Source organism: Zonotrichia albicollis, chromosome 2, assembly GCF_047830755.1.
Source record: "Zonotrichia albicollis isolate bZonAlb1 chromosome 2, bZonAlb1.hap1, whole genome shotgun sequence".
NCBI classification, from domain to species: domain Eukaryota; kingdom Metazoa; phylum Chordata; class Aves; order Passeriformes; family Passerellidae; genus Zonotrichia; species Zonotrichia albicollis.
In genome coordinates, this window is record NC_133820.1 from 48,338,651 (window position 1) to 48,361,862 (window position 23,212).

At 37.0% G+C, this 23,212-nt stretch overlaps 1 protein-coding gene across 9 annotated transcripts in view; it reads right to left on the bottom strand.

Moving 5' to 3' along the window:
• The window catches only part of GRM5 (glutamate metabotropic receptor 5), a 245,439-nt gene that overhangs the window by 36,173 nt on the left and 186,054 nt on the right, over window positions 1–23,212 (bottom strand). For all 9 annotated transcript variants that reach the window (XM_014266186.3, XM_014266184.3, XM_014266182.3 and 6 more), the window contains 3 exons: window positions 13,934–14,180; window positions 8,080–8,248; window positions 4,827–4,953 (listed from right to left, as the gene is read on the bottom strand). In XM_014266186.3, the coding sequence (XP_014121661.2) occupies window positions 4,827–4,953; window positions 8,080–8,248; window positions 13,934–14,180 (543 nt within the window). The remainder of the gene's footprint in view (window positions 1–4,826; window positions 4,954–8,079; window positions 8,249–13,933; window positions 14,181–23,212) is intronic.

The following is a 23,212-nucleotide window of genomic DNA, read 5'->3' on the forward strand; positions in this document are numbered from 1 at the left end:
ATCTGGAACAAACAATTGGGGAAAGAAAAGTGTGCAAACCCAGAACCAGGGGAGCAGAAAATGAGATCCTGGTAGTAATATTGCCACCTGAACCCTTAACTCATCCACATACACCTTTTCCAGGAGGAATAGAGTGAAAGTGACTTATGGCAATGGTTACATTTCCTTTGGAGTAAGAAATAAAAAGGAAAGAGAAATAAAGGGCGCAGAAAACAGGACATCTCTGCTGATATGCATTTATAACACTAGAAATAACCACATGAAAATTGTGTTCTCCTACCCTCAGCCTCAATTATAGCCTTTACAATTATGATCAAAAAGCAAGGTCCTAGTAATGTTTCAGCAGAAAAATCAATGTCAGCACAGACTAGATTGTGTTCTGACCTGTGTCAGACAATTGCTGAAATCACCCATGGCTGCAACATTTTTGCAAGATGGAATGTAAGAAAGCAGCCTGATGGGAGCAAGCGGTTACCTTTTGAAAATATTTCAGGCAAGAGATGAATCACCTTATGCTTGAGTGAGGGGCAGAATCCAGTCTTATGAGACAACTGAGGCTCAGACCCTACCACACACATTTTTCAGTCCTTCTCATCCAAGGGTTTTTTGGATAATCCGTCTCTTATCTGTCACTTCCAGATGGGCAGTAAAATCACCCTGTTATCCTGGCTTTACTGTACTTTATTTGGTGAAAGCATTTTTGTAGCTATAGAAAAAAATAAATATTTCTGATATATACTCTCCCCCTTGAATAGCAAAGAAAACATTTCAAGAGGTGTAAATAGTTAAGCTCCTATTTTCATGGGAATCCAATTAAGAAAATCAAATAGTCAGCATATTTGGAATACACAGAGACTGAGAAAAATGTCAATACAACCTGAAAATAATCCAATTGTCACTGAAATTAATATAATTTGATTTTCTTGCCATTCCTGAAGTCACTAGACAAAACTTTGGTTTTTGTATTGTTGTATGCTGTCCTTCAATGTCAGAAAGACAGAATAATTACTTCTTTCTCACCTCAAAAGGTCCTTAAATGTTACTGGTAACTGAACCAAGATGCTCCTACAGTGGAAAAGCTCTGGGACATTGAACAAAATTTATTTGATCTTCTTAGAGCATCATTTTTGAATGCAGAAGGTCACATCCTCAGATTCTCCTAAAGCTTCTGAAAAATCAGCATTACTGTTGGTCATCAGCACTAAGAAAATTCCTCCACCTGTATCTAAACTTGGGTGGCATCTATTTCTCTTACACCTGCTGTGAATAGAATGCAAAGAAGAGTTTTGAGGAAGAGAGGAGTGACTGGCATATACTTCTGGACTTAAACCACTGAGTTCCTCCTGCTGTAGCTGAGTCTGTGGCTCAGCCATGCTGGCCACATTAGTGTGTAAATTGGTGCTGTATTGGATGGATACTGCCTACACAACACATGGGGACTTAGAGGGGCTACAGCTCACTGGGAAGCATGACTTGATAATAGGCCAGGAGGAAGAAGATTACTTCTGGTACATGTTGGGATAGTACATATAAATCTTAAGAAAAGGAAGCAACTTACTAGGTTTCTGTCCAAGGAGGAGCCTGATCCCTGGGGAATTTTGTATGCAAAAGCAATCTGAAATTTGTGACAAAATAAAACATGGGCAGTTAACATTCTCTTTCTTGCCTCACCTTCACTTCTAGATGGAGATATTTTCCAGTAACTGGTTTAATCAGGAGAAACTCTTGCTCCCACTTACCTTTTCCACTACCTTTGGATTCTCTGTGCCTTTCTGTACTTCAGCTCTTCAATGTCATTTTCTGTTCTGAGAATAAATTTGTTTTCCTACAGATATTGCAACCCTTCTGTCTTTTCCCTGCTGTATCTGAATTCTGATATTTCATAGGTGGCTGAAAAAGTGCATTAATCTGTCTTCCTTTCTGTCAATAACATCCCTGCCACTATGTGTTTTATTTATTAAACTTAGTAGCACAAAACTGATGCTGATCATTGAGCATAAGAAAGATGTAAGCAGTGTTTTGTTATGTGAGCCAAGAAAGGATTCCAAATAAGTTTTTATCCAAGGTCAGATCTCTGGCAAACAGTGAGGTGCAGCTCCATGTTGAAAGCAATTTCAGGTGTGTGGCTGATAAATTTACAGGACTCTCATCTGAAGGTGATCACGCAGGGAAGACATTCTAATGAGGTTTTGTATGTGCAGCTTTGTGGAGCTGACATTTCCTAGGAAATGGCTTTATCAACCAGCAAAGAGACTTAGTATGCTGCAGTATCAGATGCAGGGACACTTCAAGGAGGTTGCTGTATACTTTAATAAATACAAAGGAAATTTCCTTGCCAGAATAAAAAATACACCAACTTCTTCTTACTTTTGATGCACATTTATTACTAAATCCTATGTTTTAAACAAGATTGAGAGGTAGATTTTTTATAAGCGCAAAAGTTGGCGCTAGGAATATGATCATTAAAAATAGAACTCATTGTTTTGTATAGATGGGCTGGCAATAGATTTCTTAAAATCCCTTTGTGATATAAAGTGAAATAAGGCAAGATACAACCATCATGCTGATAATGAGCTGGGTGGGGACGAGGCAGCTCTGGAGTTGTGAGATGGGTGTCCTGTTACCAGGAGGGCACATTCCACTAGCTGTGCTCATGGAGGCCAAAGAGGGCTTGGTTTCCAAATAGGGTCTGCCAAATTTGTGCCTGGCTGAGGAACTAGTGTTATATCTCCTGAGGAATATTGCTTGGCACTGATGTCAAGGGTTCCTTTTGTACAGATTGGTTTTGGTCCCCATAAAGGCATAAAATGCATGTCTGAAGCCAGACAAATGGTTTGCAAAATGTAGTTTTGCAAATAACAAAATGTTTGCTCATGTAATGCAAAAATCTATCAGCTTGAATAAAAATACAACTGATTTCCTTAAAAACACTCACTGATAGGTGGAAAACTCAACCTATGAAGCTTTTGAGAGGCCAATCCATCTTACTTTTCCATTGTGAGGGCAAAGTGAGACTTTCAGAGGGTGAATCTTCCCAGGAGACCATAACACCATGTCATTGAACATGGAACAATGTTCAGTGACATGGTGAACCATGCTTGAATAATGGAAATTTGTATGTCCTGGGGAGCCAGCTCAAAGCACAGAGCTTGAGGGTCAGCCTGAGGCCTGGTCAGTCCACTTTGCCTTACATACGGTGCTTAGTGTCTAATTACACAAACTTCACCAAGTCAGTGGACACTTCCTTCCCACCACTGGTTCTCTGGCTTCTCTGTTGGCGCTTGGAACAAATGCCCTCCTAAGTGACTTGCAGCAGTTCCTTTTTTACCTGATCTATGTTGGGTAAAACCTCAGGTGCTCATCTGAACAAGGGCCTGGGCTGGGATATACAATATCTCAGACAAAATCCCTGGAGATTGAAAGGCTGACCAATGCACTATTTGACCTTCATGAACTGACCAGCTTGGTGCACTAATATCTGGTGCCTGCAACGTGGCCTTTCGAAGCTTCTGAGAAGTGTATCCCACATTGTAACTGCACCCTCAATACTCTATTTTTGGGGAAACACGCAGCCTATTCTTCTTTTCTCCCCTTCTGCATTCTCCTGACACAAGAAATCTTTCCCTGAGAGAAGACTTTGCTGGCTGGTTGTTGGTTGCCCATGGAGGCAGAACGGGGGGAACAGGGCTAGGGGAGCATGGATGCAGCAGAACTGGAAAGTCCATTTTACCACTAGTCCAGTTGTCTCAGTTGAAAGATTTTTTTTTCGTAGGGAAAGTGTCATGTTTGACATTTTCTGAAAAATACCACTTTAGTTCAATGGTTAAATAATATTCTTGCAATAATTTGGTAGCCAAGCTTATTTATCACAGCAATGCAGCAGTCCTTAAACAGGAAAGGATTAGCTTTCTAACTGAAAATCTGCCTAGAGGCCAAGCCTTACTCTCGTCCACTTACATAAATTCATGCAGCAAACTGCATTTTCCTTTGTCTTCCCTCACACCTCAAAGTGCTTCCCCTCATCTGTAGAAACTATAAGCAAATCAGGTCTGAGACTTCTTCTAGAAAAAAAAGCAACCTGTCTTTTCTCCCCTTGTCTGTATAAAAACTGGCACAGTGAAAACATGATCCCTGAACAGTGTTTTGAAGTGGTTTGTGCTCCGAGCGTTTGAATATTTGAATTCTGTTTCTTAGTCATAAAGAAGAGGGGCTGTGGGATACAATGTTGGAGTAATTTATCTCCAGAGAAGCCTAACTGGTATTCTGCCAGAGCACAGAGGTCTATGCCAAGGATGAACACTTGAACGGTTCCAGAAGACTCTGATGAACAAAGGACTAATGCAAACCAAAGTCTGTTTGGAGAACTCGAGCTTTTAGCAGCAGTAAATACAGCAACTAAATCAGAACTTTGTCAGATTAAAAAAGAAGGTAGTGCGCTATTCCTCTGCTTAGAGGGATAATAAAACTTCTAAATTCAATATTTCTTAATAATTTCTTTGATAAAATAAGCATTTATTTTCTGTATAGGAAGGCTAAGATCTGTATTACCATCTAGAGGTTAGGACAGGACTGAATACAAAACCAGGACCTATTTTTTTGTTTCAAGATCTAGTAGTTCAGGTCTTTTGAAAGGAGTTGAGCTATGTGAATAACTCCTGGATTAGGTTCAGGAGAAAAATATCAGCTTCAGTTCAAACCCTAGCTTTATCCCCATGTTCCCTCTGACCAAAACCATCCTCATACTCACCTGTGCCTGCCAGCTGTTTCTTCAGCTCATTAGATGAGCATTTTCATTGACAACACAAGCACAACCTCAACTCATTTACCTGTGAGTTCCTCATTGGGCCAGGAGCCAAGCTGGCAGGCTTTGCACGTGTATTCATCAGAGACATATTCATTTTCTTTACAAGGAGTGCAGGTCCAACAGCAACTCACTTCTCCTTTACGGATCACCTGAGACAAAAATTGACATTTATTTTAGCAGCATAAACACACATCTGTGCTCACCTGGTTGCTAATTTAATTTTTTAATGTATTTTTTTTTAATAGAAGAGTTTTTGAAATTTAATTATTCCTCTTCATTATATGTTTTCAAAGATAAAATGTGACAAAAGTTCTTAGTTCTCCATCGTGTAGGTATCAAAGGAAAGAATCCACCAATCCCAGAGAAGTATAAGGGTAGGTACAGGATGACAAAAAAAATGAGGTTTTTTCCCTCTTAGAATTTGCAAAGCTCCATAGATCTCAGTGTGCCTACAGAGGTCAGTCCATGATAGTGAAGACACATAATTCACTCCAAGGTGGTCCATACAGAGAAACATGTCAACAGTACCATGTCCCTAAGTGTTGGTTACCTAAAGACTTTTGAGTGCTTATTTTTCATCCAATAGTGAGTGATTTATTAAAAACTTATTTTTCCAGACAGAAAACTGAACATGCTTTTTCCAGAATTATTTAATTACTGCATTTCTAATTACCATTTAAAGGTGAGAATCTTATCTTTCTCCATTCTAACATCTGACCTGATTACTCATTTCATAATTTACTACTAAATGTTATTGCATACTTATGATTGAAATGCAGATTTTTAAAGACCCTTATTTATCATCTCTGGGAACATCTGTGCTTCTTGTCAATATGTTTTTCTTTTGAAATAAAGTATTCCCAGTTTGTCTCCTCTTCCCAAACAGTTTACAAACAAATACTTCCAATTATAGGATAAGAAATAGGTTGACCTTCTTTTATGTTTTGCAATGATGAATTCAGAAAGTGTATTTAAAGCCAAATGTCTTTATTGGAATTTTAATTAAAAAACCAAACATGTAAAAGAGCATAATCAAAAAGAATGGAATTGCTCTTTGCAATGCTGCAGTGAAAAACAAATTCAATTATCTAATTTTCATCACCAATATAGGGACTTGAAAATTTTCAAATTTTGTGGTTTGGTTGGTTTTGTTTTGATATTAATTTGTTTTGATTTAAATTGTAGAATGAAAAGAAAAACAGCAACACCAAAGCAGTTAAATTGATGGAAAGGCTAGAAGAGCATAAGTGATTTATTCTGCAAGAACTGAGACTAAAGAAACTTCCAAAACAGAGTATCTTTCCTCCAGAATAAATCAAATTTTGGGATTTCTTTCATTTTGAAATAGAATGAAAAGTTGAAAAAAATGACAATTATTTTGTATTTGGGAAAATAAATTTTTAGAAAGCTTGTACTATTTTAAGGAGCATATCTTTATTACCTTGACACATTATAAAAATCCATAATTTTATTTTTATAAAATAGTCAAGAAAATTAAATGGCAAAATAAAAACCCTATGTTATCATCAAAACACCTAAAATTCTATATGAAGAATTAATTTACCATTTTCCATGTAACTTTCTGGTCAATGAAGTTCTTCTGTAAAATACTTGGAATTTGACAAATAAATTGGGGCACTGGTACATTGATAATTTCTTACCTAGAACTACCAGAGAAGGATTATGTATCCTCCTCTAGAAATCAAGATAATGGTTCTTCACGACTCAGAGTAAAGTCAGACTTTTTTTGTGTTAAATTTCTCAGCCACGAATTTATTCATCCTTTTATTTTTAATTTCCTGCATAATTATTTGTTGTATCACTTAACTGTAAATCATTTTTTCTGTCCCTTTTAAGATAAATAATCATCTTTAAAACAAATATTATTTTCCTTTGCCCTTGTCATCTGTACAATCCTTTGAACCTGTATTTATTTAAATAATCATATGTCCACACTCTTTCAAATATAAAGAGTTGGGTTGTATTTGGGTTTTATCAGATCTTGTGGATGGATTCCCCAACTCTAGCTGAATGTTGAATAGCATTATACTCAATGTTTTAAATCCCTGCATAATAACTCAGTCACAGAGAAGTTTGCAGGAAAACCACAACAGAGCTCGGTAGGGTCAAGGTCCCACCATCATCTGTGAAGACCATGAAGACAAAGAATGTCAGGTAAGCTCTGAGATTTATGATCAATGACGAAATGAGGAGCAAACAGAACATTTCCAACACCGGAATTCAAGCATATATCTAAGTGTGTGATGACTTGGCTTCGTAGCGAATGATCGTCTTGAGAGAATCCCTGGGAGCATGGGCAGAAGGTGGAAGGTGACTGTGTTAATGAAGATCACAAGATACTTCCCTTCAGCTGTGTTGTGACAACAGATCATAAAGGAGCTCAGAGCCACACAGTCCTGAAGATGTTAGCTGTTTGTCCATCTCTGTCCTCCCCATGTGTGACTGTGCCCGAAGCAGGCTAACAAACCGGAGTTCAGCGACTGTGGGACTAACTCACACCTGCATTTATGTGTCTGCAGAAGGTGTGCTCTCATCAGAACCAACTGTCCTGTCTGGGTGTCTTTTACTGTCAGTGAAGAGATAGAAGTCGTTCTACACCAAGCCTGATCTTAACCGTTTTCATGACTCCTCATCTGGAATAGCATATTATTCATAAGCCTGACATAATTCCTTATGTTGACACTGGAGACAAATACAATCAATCTGATGAAACTCAGTTAAATGACTTAGCCAAAGACTAATTAGTGACTTAAACAGGGTGACCGTGTCCTAAAATTCTGTAAAACTCAAGCTAAAGAGATTAATTTTGTATTGCAGACACTGGTCATGCTCCCACCAGCCCTTCTCTGCAGCTGCTTCCCAATTTTCAGTCATGCTGTTTTAACACATGAGAAAATTGAACCTCCAGTGAGACTTGTCAGAAATCACACCTGATTTTTTTTATGGTTGAACATGCCCATCTCCTCATTCCACTGGTTCTAATATAAATGACTTCAAGGTAAGCTACAGACTTGCAGCATTTTAACAATGCAGGAAGCACCATGGGCAACAGTCCACAGACAGTGGAGTTAAGAAAATGGCAGCTTAATAAAATAGTGATATGATTATGATAAGAATAAGAACTAAATACATAAGTCTATACATTTTAATTAAAGTGTGGGATACTATCTCCATGTAGAAGTCAAGAAAAAACTTTTTTCAAATTTTAAGGATGTGCATACTGCAACACTGAAGCAAATGAAGAAAATATTTACCTTTATCTGGCCTTTCTCACAGGGTTCACTGCACACAGATCTGATGATATTACTTTTCTCTGACCATATTTCATCATCATCCATTTTCAGCTCACCATTGTCCCAGCTGCCAACATTGATATAATCAAAGTAGTCCTTCCCCATTTGTTTAAAATTCATGATTTCATATCTTTGAATGAAAGATAACAAAGGAAACAGAAAGGAGAGACATAGCTGAGTTGAGGAGAACATCATGAAATATTTCAAATAAAGGAATACGATACAGTCAAAAATCAAGCATGTTGAAATGAAGAAGAAAAAATTTAAAGAATTATGAGTACAATACCCTTGAGTATCTCACAATAGTTTCTGTGATATCATAATCTTGCCTTTCTTGACGTGTGTTAAGTTGGGCGGCTGGAATGTTTTCTTTGTTTGCTTTTTATTAAGTTCTGTTTTGGGTTTATTTTTGGGAGTTTTTGGGGATTTTTTCCATCACAATAAAATGTTCCCTGAACACTTTGGGGTTGACTGTGTTTCTGAGAATGACTATTTATTTGAAGAAAACAATGAATTGAGTCAAAGAGAATTAAATCTGCTAATCTAAAAGTTACTTTTCAGCCCTGGAAGGCAATAGCATATGGAGCCCCAGTTCCCTCTATAGCAGATGTTGAGTAATCTAAACCTATAAAGCTAATTCTTAACACTATGTCCTTCTCACTGTCTGCATGTGCTTCTTCCTCTCCTGAGGGAAGAAGATGATAGATAAACTCTCAAAGTGAGGTAGAAGCAACCTCTGTGTGATCAAAGGAAAGTTCCCGTGCTCTAAGACTGCAAGATGAAATTTGGTGTGGCACCCAGAAATGAATCAGGCATCACTCTCGAGGCACAGAGTCCAGGAATCCTTCTTTTTTTTTTTCTTTCCCCTTTCTCTTCTCCAACATTGCATCATTAAATGCTGGTCTTTCCAATCTATATAATCATTTTTAAGTAATTCCTTGGTGATTGAAAGACATTTCATTCCTTGTAAAGTATGATGCGGAAGAGAAAAAGTACTCATGACTCAGTTCTAGGCTGCTTTTGGGTCAAAGATAGAGCTCATCAGAGTTTTCAGTTTCATGTTCCTCTTCCTCCTACTTTCTCTTCAGTTCCCACACTCCTGCAGAAAGTCTGTGGAGCCACGTAGGACTCACTTTCTCCTACAGCTGAACACCAGCCCACCTTTCTGCCATACAGGCCTCCTGTTCTTTTAGCACTGTCTTATAAGGCATGTTTGAAAAGTTGGGCAGCTCCTGAAGAAATTTTTCCATGCTTTTCTTTGCCTCTTCTTTAATGGAGTTAGAATTAATATGTTTAAGCAATATGAAATTTACTGAAGGCAAACAAGAAAACAATGTAGACCAAGAAGGTTATGACACTTGACTTTAAAAAGCTGTCGCATAAACAAGGAGACATCTTTTTCCTGTCACTCAGCACCAAATTAGTGCTGAAGGGAAAGCATATAGACAGGGTTGAATTAAGAGTGGTATTGTAAGAGTGTAATTTATGAAGTTCAGTGTACAAACGAGGAAAATAACTTGCTCATTAAATCAAACAATCTCTCTAGTAAGATACCCTGCTGGGTTTAGATGGAGTCATTTTCTTCTTAACAGTGTCTGGTATAGGTTTGTGTTTTGGATTTCTGCTGAAAACATTTTATAATATAGAGATGTTTTTGTTATTGCTGAGCAGGATTTATACAGAGCCGAGGCCTTTTTGCACTGTCAAGTTGGTAAGGAGGTTGGGAATGAATGGGAAGTTGAGAGGAGACTCAGCTGACCCCAAGTGACTCAAGGAGTATTCAGTATATCAATATATAAAGTAGGGGGAAGAAGGAGGAAGGAGGGGATGTTTGAAGCTGTGGCTTTTGTCTTCCCAAGTCACCATTATGCATGATGGGGCCTATTCTCTTAGAGATGGATGAACACCTGCCTACCCAGGAAGAAATGAAAGAATTTCTTGGTTTGGTTTGCTTTGCTTGTGTTGATGGCTTTTGCTTTTCTTGTTAAACCGTCTTTATCTCAACCCATGAGTTTTCTAGCTCTTGCTCTTTCAGTTCTCTCCCTGATTCTATTGATGCAGGACTGAGGAAGCATCTGCAAGGTACTTGGTTTCTGACTGGGATTAAACCGTGACAGATACATTGATATCTCTTTTAAATTTTGAGGAAACACTTTTAAGATGGACAAGCAGTAGCCATACTGTATCTAACATCAATATTTTTCCCGTCCTGATGTAAAAAAAAAAAAAAAAAAAAAAAACCCCAGGAAAACTGTTTTATAATATTGTCCATCTATTGATCTCAAGATGCTTTACATCATAAAAAATTCTGTCACAGTGGGGAAACTATGGTGCAGCAGGGACTCAATGCCAAAATCACATGCAGGGCAGGATCAGGACTGTAAGCAGCCTCTAAAAGGAAATGAAAGTGGAGTCTTACTGAATGGACAATGTGACATTACACACATTATATAGTTCTTGAATCTTTACGAAGAAGAAGAAATAAGCACATGTAGAATGAAAAATTTGTTAAACTTCTACATTTTGAAATATTTCACTTTCCATATTGTGTAAAAAAGGTAATGTCCACAGCTTCAACAATGATCTCAAAGTTGGAGATATGAATGCCAGACTGACACAAAATAATTGAATCCAGATAACACAAGCACAAACCCAAAGAAACAGACTTGTGCACATGGTTATAAACTAACTCTTTTCTGAGGTTCTCAGCCATAGTAACAGTTTGTCAAGGATTAAACAGACTAACCAAAAAGTTAGCACAGAAGCCACAGTAGAGCCATTATTCAATGTCAGACACTCAACACACCCATGAGTATAACTTTGTTAAAGCTTTCAGTTTAGGGTTTCATGGACATGCTAACAAAAGTGCTGCCAGGGTTTGACAGGCCACAGAAACTAAACCAGTGATCCTCTCCAGAAGTAGTTCCATGCATACATCACAGGGGGAATACTGAAAAGGAACCTAACAAATTTAATACAGTATTGCCTTAATAAGTCTTGTCTCTCTTCTCTGTGGAGAGCAGCATTGATGGATGGGTAGAAATAGCCAGATTCAGTAAGCCCATTGCTACAGTGAAGGCTCATGAGTCACTGGTTCCCTGGAGGTTCCTTGAGATAATACAGGGACAGTTTGTCACTTTAGGATAGGAGAGACCAGATGGTACAATAGCACATTTCCAGCAGTGCTCTAATCACTGTGCAAAATACTTGTTTCAAAACAGAAGTGCCATGATATTGCTAGGAATACACATTCTGCTGGTAGCACAGTCAAAACAGCAGCATCTTGTTTTGTTCATGCCTGTTCTTCCCTCCTCAATTTCTTCTTTAGAGTTTTGATAATGCTTAAAGATAATTGTTATCTTCCTGAGGAATCATGGCTCCCATACTCTTTGTTTTATTTCCATGTCTCCTGACTCACACAGAACAGGCCCTACACTAGACTGCTTAAAACTCAGCATACACATAAAGAACTTTGAAATAGGGTCAGGATTCAAAGCATCTTGTAGGATTAATCATCTGTTATATAATATCAAAACCTTTTTTCTATACATTAAAATCCTGAGTTATCTAGGTCAGAAAGGCTTTTTATGTTTTGATTTCCTGCTTAACACCACCACCACAGTACAGCTGTGAGGATTTAAATTCCTGTTTCACAAAGTGAAGATGGAGTTATCAGTGCAAGGGAACAGGGCAGAGGAGTTGTTCCAATATGACTGCACCAACTCCAAGCTCTTGCAAATAGTGTTTGACAATGCTTAAAAGACTATATACTACTCAAAATCTGGAAATTAGAAATGGAGTTTCCTATAAAATATTCTTAATCATGAAAGAGTACATTTTGACTCAATGTTGTCTGACTTAAGCACATGAACTGGATTTAATGATGTGACTATTGTTGACAAATAACTATGATTCAAAAGAAAACAAATTCTGGTACCACTTTGTAACCACTCACAGTTAATTTGTTTGAGTAGACACAATTATCACACAAATCCAGGGAAGCTGGACCTTCTTAAAGTTGGGCTATCCTGAGGTACACATTCCACATGGTGTCCCCATGCTCTTCAGGGAAATACTTATGTCGAATTGTGACTGAGCAAATGACTTCACATATTTCCTCACCATCTTTCTTAGAATTTAAAAATATCCAACATATTCAATTAAATTCATTGCAACAAATGGTGCTAAATTATTCTTGTTAAGAATGACAACAATGAGGAAAAGAAAAGCAAAAGATCTCTTTGCAATATTTAGATATTGTTATTGATGTTGTCAAGTCACATATTTATTTTTGGCAGGTCACACATCACTCACTAATCACAGTCATTTTTATACAAGAAACTAATTGGAATGGGGTAGGATACAGTCCACTGCACCTGATCACCTTTAAACGAAAAAGAAATCCTTTTAAAGAAGTCTGAGATGTCTTTTAAAAATAATTTGGCCAGAAAAATTCAGACTTAACACCTTTCTTCAAAATTCAGCTATTTGTTAAAATAGAAACATTTAGCAGAAGACAGCCTTCCTCATGCTAAAATGCTCTGAAAATAAATTTCCATCTGAAATTTTCCTAGGTTTCTGCCAGTTTGTGCCTGAGTTCTACTAGCTCACAGTGCCGTTCCTTAAAGGCTGATTCGGTAGAATTTGTAAATTTGTGTCTCCAGAAACAGACACAGACTGCTGTGTAGGTGGCTGTCCTGCCTGCTTTTGGGGAGAATGCTGAATTTACAGGTTTGCAAATAGAATGAAGAAAAAAAGCAGGTTTGAAATTGCAGAAATTTTTGGAAATGTCAAAATATTTTGACCAATGAGTTTACATTTTCCAACCCGTTTCTACTAGGAAGTTATTGATTTCCTTTTTGTTCACATTAGTGGGAGGAGACAATTTAAATGGTATATAGTATAAAAATTTTCCCTCTAATCATATGTTTATATGGAACCATAACAATGATGTTTAAAACCTTCCAATAATGTGGACATAATGGGTTATCTCAAACAATACCAGAGCAAAAGCAGTGAACAAGGCAGAAAATACATCAAAATATAGGAAATACATATACTTTGGATAATATCATACTTGCTGTTCTTCCTCTGAAAATTCAGTAGGCAGAAACAGAAAAATCCCCATTTCAAGACTGTTTCCACTAATGTGCATTTCTATGGATGCATGTGTCGTAGAGAAATTTGTCTTATATTTCGTAGATGTATGTATACATATTAATGCATGCTGCCAACAAAATAAGCTTTGTTTAAATTCAATTTGTCTTAGAGCAGCACAGTATGGATTGATAGCTTAGTGTGTTATGCAAGTGGAAAGATTTCATTTGGAATATATGTAAGCAGGTTTTTTAACAATTCTGATTTAAAAAAATCCCAGATGCATCAGTACAATATTACTGATATTGTTTTAGCTTTCTTAATGGAAGAACTAAGTCTGCTATGATTGTTTATAGGTCAACCAAGCACATACAATTAAAGTCCCACATAAAGAGAGAAACAGGATGTGGTCGACATCATGGTCTACAAACATAAAGGTCTGATAATTTGTTTTCAGTAATAATAATTTTAAATGGTACAGACAAAAATGCAAATTAATACAGGAAGCTTTTGCATCTGAAAGCCCACATCTCTAACTTGAAATGCCATAAAAAAATGCACATTTAAAAAAATCCTCTATTTTTGCAAAATAAGCACAGGAATCAGGAAATGTAAAACTAGGAGTATGAGACCTTTGCTCTGTAGCAAAGTCTGCACATACCCACTATGTGTTGTTATTATCTCTGCTATTAAACAGTTTGACAAATGTCAGCGTTACCTTCCTGGTGAGTCGCCATTCTCATCAAACAAGATCATGTCCCCAGAGACCCCGGTAAAGTTAGTCTTCATGAGGGATTCCAGGAGTTTCCGACCATCTATGGGCTTCATGGCATCACAGAGGCCCACATAGCCTGGGCACAAGGACAGCTGCATGTTGTGGAGCCCATAGGCCATGGAGTATATTGCATTGATTACAAAGCCCATCTTGGAGTCCTGAACATGCTGGGTCCTCAGAGTCATCTGGCCTGTCAGGGAGCAAGCAGAGGGTTTAGTGAATTGGGCTGGGATACAGCCAGATCTAGATGTCTAGATGATATATTTCTGTCTGCAGCTCATCAGCTCACCTCACGTATGTTGGTTTTAAAGTGCTGCTCTTTTATGTGCATTTTTAAAACATGCACTATAACATAATATATTAGGGAACCCAGAAACTTCTCTGCACCTGCAGAAACTTCTTCAAACCTTCAGAAATATTAGTTGAAGTGTAAATGCTAATAAGAGGTTTATTCCCTAGAAACCTTATAAAAAACATTCCCCTTGTGGAAAATCAGTGAACTCTGTTGCCCAGAGAAGCTGCCAATGCCCCATCTGTGGCAGAGTTCAAGGCCAGGCTGGGTGGGGGCTCTCAGCAGCCTGGTTTGGTGGAAGGTGTTCTTGCTCATGGCAGAGGAATTGGAACTACATTATCTTTAAGGTCTCTTCCAAGCCATTCTATAATTCTATGAAAACATTTTTGTTTCAGAGACATGAAGCTAATCCTGTGCAAACAGAATGACCTATGCACCATCCCTTTTCTGTACCAAAAGTTCCCCCCAATATTTCTTCTACGTCTCTTGCTCTTCTCTCTTTACCCAGTGAGGATAACAATGCAATACAGATGAACACATTAAAATATATGTGAAGGGTTTGACAGTGTGGGTTAGGCAATGACTCTGTTTAGCCAGAATTGGTGAAAATTTTTTTTTTTTGGCTTTCAAAACATGATGTTTGCATTTCTATTCTCTATTTATGCTTCTGTAAAATGCACAGAGAAAAGAAATTCAGCAGCATCTTGAATATCTTTATTTTTTATACCACACTGTTACTACTAACACAGATTTCCTCTGTTGACAGCACCAGGCAAATTAAGGAAGGGTGGGTTGGAGATTTTCTTTCCAGCTGCACTCTGGCCACAAGATCTTTAATACTGGGGAAGTGAGAAGAGTCAGAGATAATACAACTGCATCAATGGTGCTGGATATTTATCTGACACCTAGAAACATTTGTCTCTGGAGGCAGGACAAACAAAAAGCTCTATTAGAATATTTGCTCTGCTTTTATCAGCCAAGTGGTGACCCTAGGAGCTAGGGGTCCCTTGTGTGGGCAGCCCAGAGTAAAGGGAGTGTAAATAACCTGTCCACTCCATGAGAGTCTGCCTGCCACAGAGGTATTAGTGAGGGGCAGGGGTGGTGCTCACACCTGCCCATCTGAGCTGCAGAGGCAGCACAGTCTGAGACGTATTTTATGCCATGAGAAGATTGAGGCACAGACAATATTTTTCTTCAAAGAAATGCAGGCTAATATATGACTCTCAGGGTGGCACTCATCTAGTTTAACAACACCAATCCAGAAGACAAGAACCCATTCTGATGGGTAGGCACCTTTATTGGAAAAGGGTAAGAATCTCCAGCTGGTGATCAATTCTGACATAAAGCAGCTATGACTGCATACAAGCCTACCTTTTCAGTGGTGAGCAATGACATCACCCCACAGTTCTAATCACTAAAATCTATTGTGGCACTGAAAACTCCAGGAAGGGTAATAAAACACATAGTTGGAACTGAAAAACATTGTGTAGAGGTCAGAAAGTAAATGAGAGAACTGAAAGATTCCTTTTCCCTCTCTATTTTATGTGGAAACTGGCCCCACCATTTCCAGTCAACCTGAGGAACAGTGATTATTAACATTTTGGAAGGCTAAACAATACCAACTTGAAGTATGTTAATGAAAAAAATAAACTTGGAAAAACACACAGTGCTGCTCATTTGTTCTGTTCTACCAAGGTATTTCTTTTCCCTAATTAAAAATTATAAGCATAAAAACTGCAACAGTGGAGTACATGTAAAACCCATATTAATTGAAATTAAGTGAAAAATTGGACAAGCACATTACACTGCAATACATAAAACTTGTTTTAACCAATTATTCATCCACAAAATTAGCACCTTACACACCATGCAGTTAATTACAGTAGCCATTAGAATGAATCAGATTTGCATTGGCAATATTATTTATCATAAAACAATATTTCAGCTGCTTTATTTCATATGATTACTTAAAAATCTAATAACTTGCTTCTTAATTCTTGCTCTCCACTGGGCTTTGTGCTTCAATTTTATGAAATTAATGTTCTGATTTTCTTTAAACACTGAACCTCATTCCGTTCACCTGATGATTTATAATGAGGCTGCTTAGCTCTTCCTAGAAGCTGCTGGCAATTGTCAATGGAGTTGTGAGGGATTTAGCTGCTGTGAGAATTTTAATATACTTCCTGCAGCTGCAGAACACATTCACCTGAGAAGTTAATTGCCTCACTTGGCCATATAGGGACAAATTCAACCTGCCAAGGTCAGTTTATAGTACCACAAGATTCTGTATTTAAGGGAATATCACAAAAACTAAGACAAAAGAATTTTTGTTCTCTTTTTATTATATTATAATAAAGCCTTAAAAAATGCCAGCATTAAAAAAACCTAATCAAAACGAAATCTAAAAGTTACTTTCCATCCATTTTACAAAGTATTTTGGCATGCCAGACTTGAAGCATATGAGTAACCCTTACCCCAGTAACCCTAGCACTGGTTTTAAGGGAAGGTCAAATACACAAGCTAAAAATTAGTCTCTCACTCAACAACAAAAATAAAATAGTAAAAACATTTTAAAGCTATCTCTGCAACAATTATACTTTAGGTAGCCTTAAACACATTGTTCACTCAAGAGTTCTTGCATATTGCTCTTGCTGGAACTCTAGAACATGTTCTTGCCCTTATCACTCATCCATGAGTGCTGTCTTCAGTCAAGAACCTTTCCTGACACAAGGTCATGACATGTAAAGGCGACACGGATTAATTTAATGGGAATGACAGTGTTTGGAATATATCAACCTATTTATGAATGCTGAAGTTTTAAAAAGGGCACACAATTATAGGAAAAAGTGGAATGGCTTTAAATGGAAAGAGGTCAAATTTAGAGGAAGAAATTGAAGGTGGTAAGTCACAGGAACAAGTTGCCCAGATTAGCTGTGAATGCTTCATCCCTGGAAGTGTTCAAGCCAGGCTGGATGGGCTTTTGTCTAGTGGAAAATGTCCCTGCCCATGGCAGTGGAATTAAAACTACTTGATCTTTATGGTCTTTCCTTTCCAGTCCAAGCCATTATATTCCATGTTTCTATTGTATGATTAACTATATGGAGATGGCCCAGCACTAAACTCCTCATCCAAATTTGTTCTTTTCTGTTGTCAAGTCTCCAAAGCACACAAATATGTAGATGATGAAAAAGAAACATGTTCTTTCACCGAGAAAGTGATTCCAACTAGCAACGGTTCATTTCTTGGATCTATTTAGAAACAATTAGTGTACTTATGGGCAGTGATCCAAGAAAGCACTTATGGATGCTGTTAGTCCCTGTGGATGGTGAGCCAGCTCTGGACTGCTTCCCATGCTCCAGAGCTACTCCAGCAGCTCCCAGAACTGGTCGTCCTGGCTACCAGAGACTAATAAAATAGTTCTTCTAGGAATGATCCTCTTCTTTCAAATATGGAAAAAAAAAACAAACAAAACCTGCATCTTTGCAGCAAATTCTGAAATGTGGCTACCGCTTCTAGTACTGAGCATGAAATAAGCATTCTTTAATAGATTTCATTATATTACATATTTTTGATGTAAAACTTCATTCCTCTTTTTTCCAGATTTTTACCCTCAAGGAAGATGAAATACTAATTTTTTTGCTTGCCAGATTGTTATACTACAAAGCCTCATCAAGCAAGGATGTTGAAGAGTGCAAAATTACTATGGTTAATATGTTATTTCTGCTTTTTAACTTTTCCAAAGATGACAATACTTTGCATTTTAAAGAATTAATAAAGGGTAAAAGGAAGAGTGAAAATACTTAACATTCCAGGCAATCCCTCAACCCCTCATTTCATTTCCTGAGGAGAAATAGGAGAACAAAATACAAGACACAATATGGGAGAATATTTTTTTCAAAGTGCAGAGGAATATGCTTGCTTTCCCAGTTCAGTTTAGCACTGAAATGAAGGGAAATTCTTAGTTATTATTATTATTATTATTAATAATAACAATTTAAAAATTCTCAGTGATCAAAAGGTTGTTTATTACAAAGTCATAAGAGGCATTATGGTGAAAACCACAGGCATATCTTACAGCCTCCAAATATTTAATAATATTTCTCCATTATTATATCACAATTTAGTTTCTACACAATTTCCATAAATATGCCATTAAAATATTCAGTGATTCTTTGTGATAAGTTTTGTTTTGAGGGACAAGAGGCTGACAGAGATGAGTTTTAGTTTTGCTGGCAAATGTGTCCCAATTTCACATTCTGCTCACTGTACTTGAAGTCCATCAACCAATGTGTTTTCCTTTATTTTCTTTCCTTTGCTTTAGTGAATTCCTTAAGAAAAATCAGGACAACAGTAATCTTTCCAAACAAAACCATGGTAGTGTCTGTCTTCTGCAGGATCTAGTGTGTGGCTTCTTATCTCTGTCAGCAGTCCATGTTGTCCCTGTTGTGCTCCTTGGGAATGAGCGTAAATTTCCCTGGATCTGTATGCTTTGGATGACATGCCACCAAGTCAGTCATCCCAGAAACATGTACTGAAGAAATGTGTGGTGTCTTGTAAAACAGAGGAAAGGCTGTACACAAGAACCATATTGTTCATATCGAGTTAAATTATCCTTGTTTAAAGATATAGAGAAATACCTGATTTTGGAACCTTTTCCAGAGTCTATTATCAGAGCTTTCTAGCAAAGCAATGTGAAATGATAAAGTAACTTTCAGTTCTGTATAATTTGTAAGGTTCTGGGTGTATTTTTCTACTAAAAAATCAATTGCAGTAGTTTGTTTTTTTTTTTTTTCCTATTTTAATTTATTACAGGCTCTTGGAGTGAAGAAAAGAGGCATTTTTTTTGCTCTGTGGGAAATTTCATGCAGTTCAAATATCCTTTTTCACTGGGAAATGTAATTTTGATGCTGAGGCAAAACACATAGCATAAAAGTGAAACAATGTGAAGGTAAATTAAAAGCTTGAATCAAAGCTTTTCAGTGTTACTGAGATAAGAAAACAAAGAAATGACCCATTTTAATGCTGCTAGGGAACATTTTTGAAATTTGACAAGGAAGTACTTTCCAGTGTAATTCCCTCACCCAATGCTTTTGACCAATTCTAACTCACTCTTCCTAAATGAAAGCCAGTATCAGCACTGTTACATTTTACATGCTGAGTAGCACCAAAATGTTGAGAATGACCGACAGACCAAATTCAATGTATTGACATCCAGAGGTGACTTTGAAAAGCTTTTTTCAGAGTACTTATCTCACTTTGGTGTTTTACATCTATTTAAACCTGCACAGTAACTGCTATCTCAGAGCACTCACAAATCTGCTGAGAGCTGAACCTTCAGCCCTGAGTGCCCACAAGACAGTGGCAGTCTGGCTTCTCTTGTCAAGTTCAGTATGATCAGCAAAAAAGAGTATCAGCCACAGGTAGTCCTAGGAGAAGGTAAGTAGATACCTATTTCTCCATATAATTTTCTTAACAGTGCTATTATTTCTCTACACAATTCAGTTTCTTTGGTCACAAATTGCAACAAACCTCAACTGCTACAGGTGCAAAAGTACATTAAATGGTGGCATAAAACTCTCTGTACTTGCAAACATGCCTATATGAATTATTTTAATCTATATAGAAAGTGGAGCTGCTGAGAGAAAAGAATGGCAAATTGAAACATCCAATATGAAATGTATATATTCTGAATAAATTTAGTTATAAATTAATTTTTAAGGCTAGAGAGACATGATCCAGATAGTTACCAAGGCTCAGAAAGGCAGTTGGAAAAGGAATTGCAATATAAGGAGTTCATATCAAGAGTATCATCACATACATCTGATATATTGAAGGAAGAAATCAGGGAACATAAAGGGAAGGAAAAACAAATGTAGTTTTGTAGTCAGACTTTGGAGGAGCTTGATGAATTCTTTAACAACAATGAGAAGATTCAAGATATTAAAGTGTTCGAGTTATTGTTGTGTTAAATTCAGGATTAATTAATTAATTAGGATTAGGATTAATTAATTAATTATTATTAGGGTAATAAATTAGGATTAATTAATCAAAAAGGCTTTCAAAAATATAAACCAGAGCACATAGCAGTTTTTAGTGTCACACTGCTTCTTTCTCTGAATCAAAAAAAATAGCAACACGTCTGTGTTGGCTCCTGGCTCAGATTATATCAGGCTGCTAGAAAATTCAGATCTGGACTTATGCCTTACAGTTGATTTCCCTTTGGAAATTTCTGGATCTGACCCAGCATCACTGTAAAAGTAGTAATAACCGTGTTTGAGTTCCAGGTCTGAAACGTGGAGCATAAAAAAAAGGGCTGGACCATAATTTGGCTTGCCAGTGCCCAAGCATGAATATTAAACTCAATGACACACAGGATTTATTCAGGAGAATTAAAATGCTTTCCAAATCACTGTTTAAGAAACAGAAATTAATTTTAACTGTGCTCTGCTTTTATTTGCTGTCTAAAAATAAAAGTATAGGAATGTTAAGTCTGAGGAATATGATGTTTAAATGTGACACATTGCTTAAAATATGGAAAATACCTTTCCATTCTGATAGCATTTATGTTTTGTTGGCTGAGTTTTGATTAAACCAATTTTGGCATTAGAGCCTACATTTAATCAACAGATTTGCATGTTGTAGTGCAAAAGACTAGTCAGTCATGTTTTATTCCTTCATTCTATCTGGAAATCCAAAAGGGACATTTGTTAAACCAAATTTCTGTTTATCTGAAACCATGGACTTTCTGTGTGTTCCTTTGTACTCATTAAAAATGGCTGGAACTGGATGAGATTCAACTAACAGGTAGGTATTTTTTGCACTTTCATTTTATGTGCACATTTGTACCTGTGGCAGAAAAACTTTTCTTGTATTCATCGCAAATTTCCCTAATCTCCCTTTCTGCAAATAAACTCATTTATTCTTAATCCTCTTCTAAATTGCTTGGAGATACATTGGTCATCCTTCTTTTATAAGAAATTTTACACCCTCGGATAAAGCACTTTTATCTCAGAGAAGACACATGGTTAATTCATGAATGGATTTTGGGATATTTGCACCTTTCTATGATACACTCAGAAAGCTCTGCAAATCACTGCCAATCTCCTTTTCCTGGGAGCTATAACCAGGACACCTGTACATCACTGTGTGCTCTTCTTCCCTATAAACCCTGTCTCTGGGTCCTTGCTCCTAGCCATGGCAGACATTAGCTGCTTTCTTCACTTTCAGTGCCCTCTATGTCTTGTTTGTGGCTGACCTCTGTCTGTGATGACCCAGCCCCCATAGTTTCCCTTTGTTTTCTACTTCACTGCTTTGAACTGAAGTATTTAATGTCAGGCTCCTGCTGTAAGTACCTGCACGAGTGACCTATCACCTTCCTCCAGATTCTTTTCCCACTGTTCCTTTACATGAAACTGCTATTATTTTCTTAAGTCTGTAACCTCTGCCAATCAAAGATACTGCAGATAATCCAAGTAAGATACTTCAACAGCATCAGCCTCTATTTATTTACTCTTTATTGTCTATGACTTAGATCACAGATACTTGGGATGTGTATTCTGGTATTGCTCTGTGTTTGAGTATCACCATAAATAATGCTGTTCCATCCATGCCTCCAGCTTTTGCACAGCGTGGGAAAAATAATATCACTTAAGATTGTAGGCAAAATAAATAATTTAAAAGAATGGTAAATGTAATAAATATGCTTCTGTTCCTGGTGTCTTTGAGGACTTGCCTTTTTCCAGTACTGTTCATTGAGCCAGAGTTTCACTGCATAATTATGTTGGGTTTTGTTTCTGCTTGGTGTTAAGATGCATTTTTTAAAACACCCTCACCAGGATGAAAAGGTACTAGGAATTCTGTCTAAGAGAAAGCAATCACATAAATGTCTCATCTTCAAAGGTCTAAAGGCAATCAATACCAAGGGATTAGATTAGCCTTTTGAGACCTGAACCTGGCCACTGAGTGGAGTGAGTTACTCATCTGGATCAGCCAGCACAACTATTTATTAACTTCTTTGAATTATGGTCTTAGATATTAAAAAAATCTCTGACTGGTGCTAGAGGTGAAACCAACCCCAAATCTTGTAAAATCCCTAGTGTTTGGAGGCCATTAAATGTCTCCTTTTACACATGCATTTTAAATTCTTTGTTCTGACTCTTGTTCTTCAGAGGTGGCTTGTAGCAACTTTTCTGTGTAATGGAACTGATTACACTGAAAATCAAGTCAGATAAGTCTGTGAACTTCTCACTTTCTGTAGTGCTCCAGCTGGGCAGAAAATCAATGTTCTTAGCAGCAACAGCAGTGACACACATTTGGATTAGGCAAGTATGTTCTAATCTGCAAATGAAAAATGAGCTGGATGCTGAAATTTTCATCTCAGTATGAACTAAGTCTACATGTAGGAATGGAAACTTTTTAGTCCTTAATAGAAAAGAATGGAAAAAAACCACTTTATTGTTTTTTGGATTCTCTTTGTTCGGATGATTTCATAATTTGATTATGCATATCATACTGAATCATGTATTAATTAATAACAATACCTTCCCTGAAAATGTCTATGAATAGTTTATGCTAAAAAGTAAAAAAAATACTCACAAGTAACTGGAGATGGTTACAATTGTTCATGGCTTCATGTATTTTCTGTCACAGGGTTAAATGTAGCCTAATATTCTACTAGGCAGGATTCATCAAAGCAAATGTAGAGATTCTAACAGCTAAATTCATAGCTGGTACATAGGTGAAGTGAGTTATTACTTCGATTTCAGCTATATCTTCCAGTGTTTATTTTCTTATTGAATAAACTTGACTATACTGTTAACCATTCTTTATGTTTTTGTGACAACACAACTGGATTACAGAGAGAAATTAACTTTGTTTCCCACTAATTTAATGGTTACTGCCTTTTATATAGACATATTCATTTAATAATG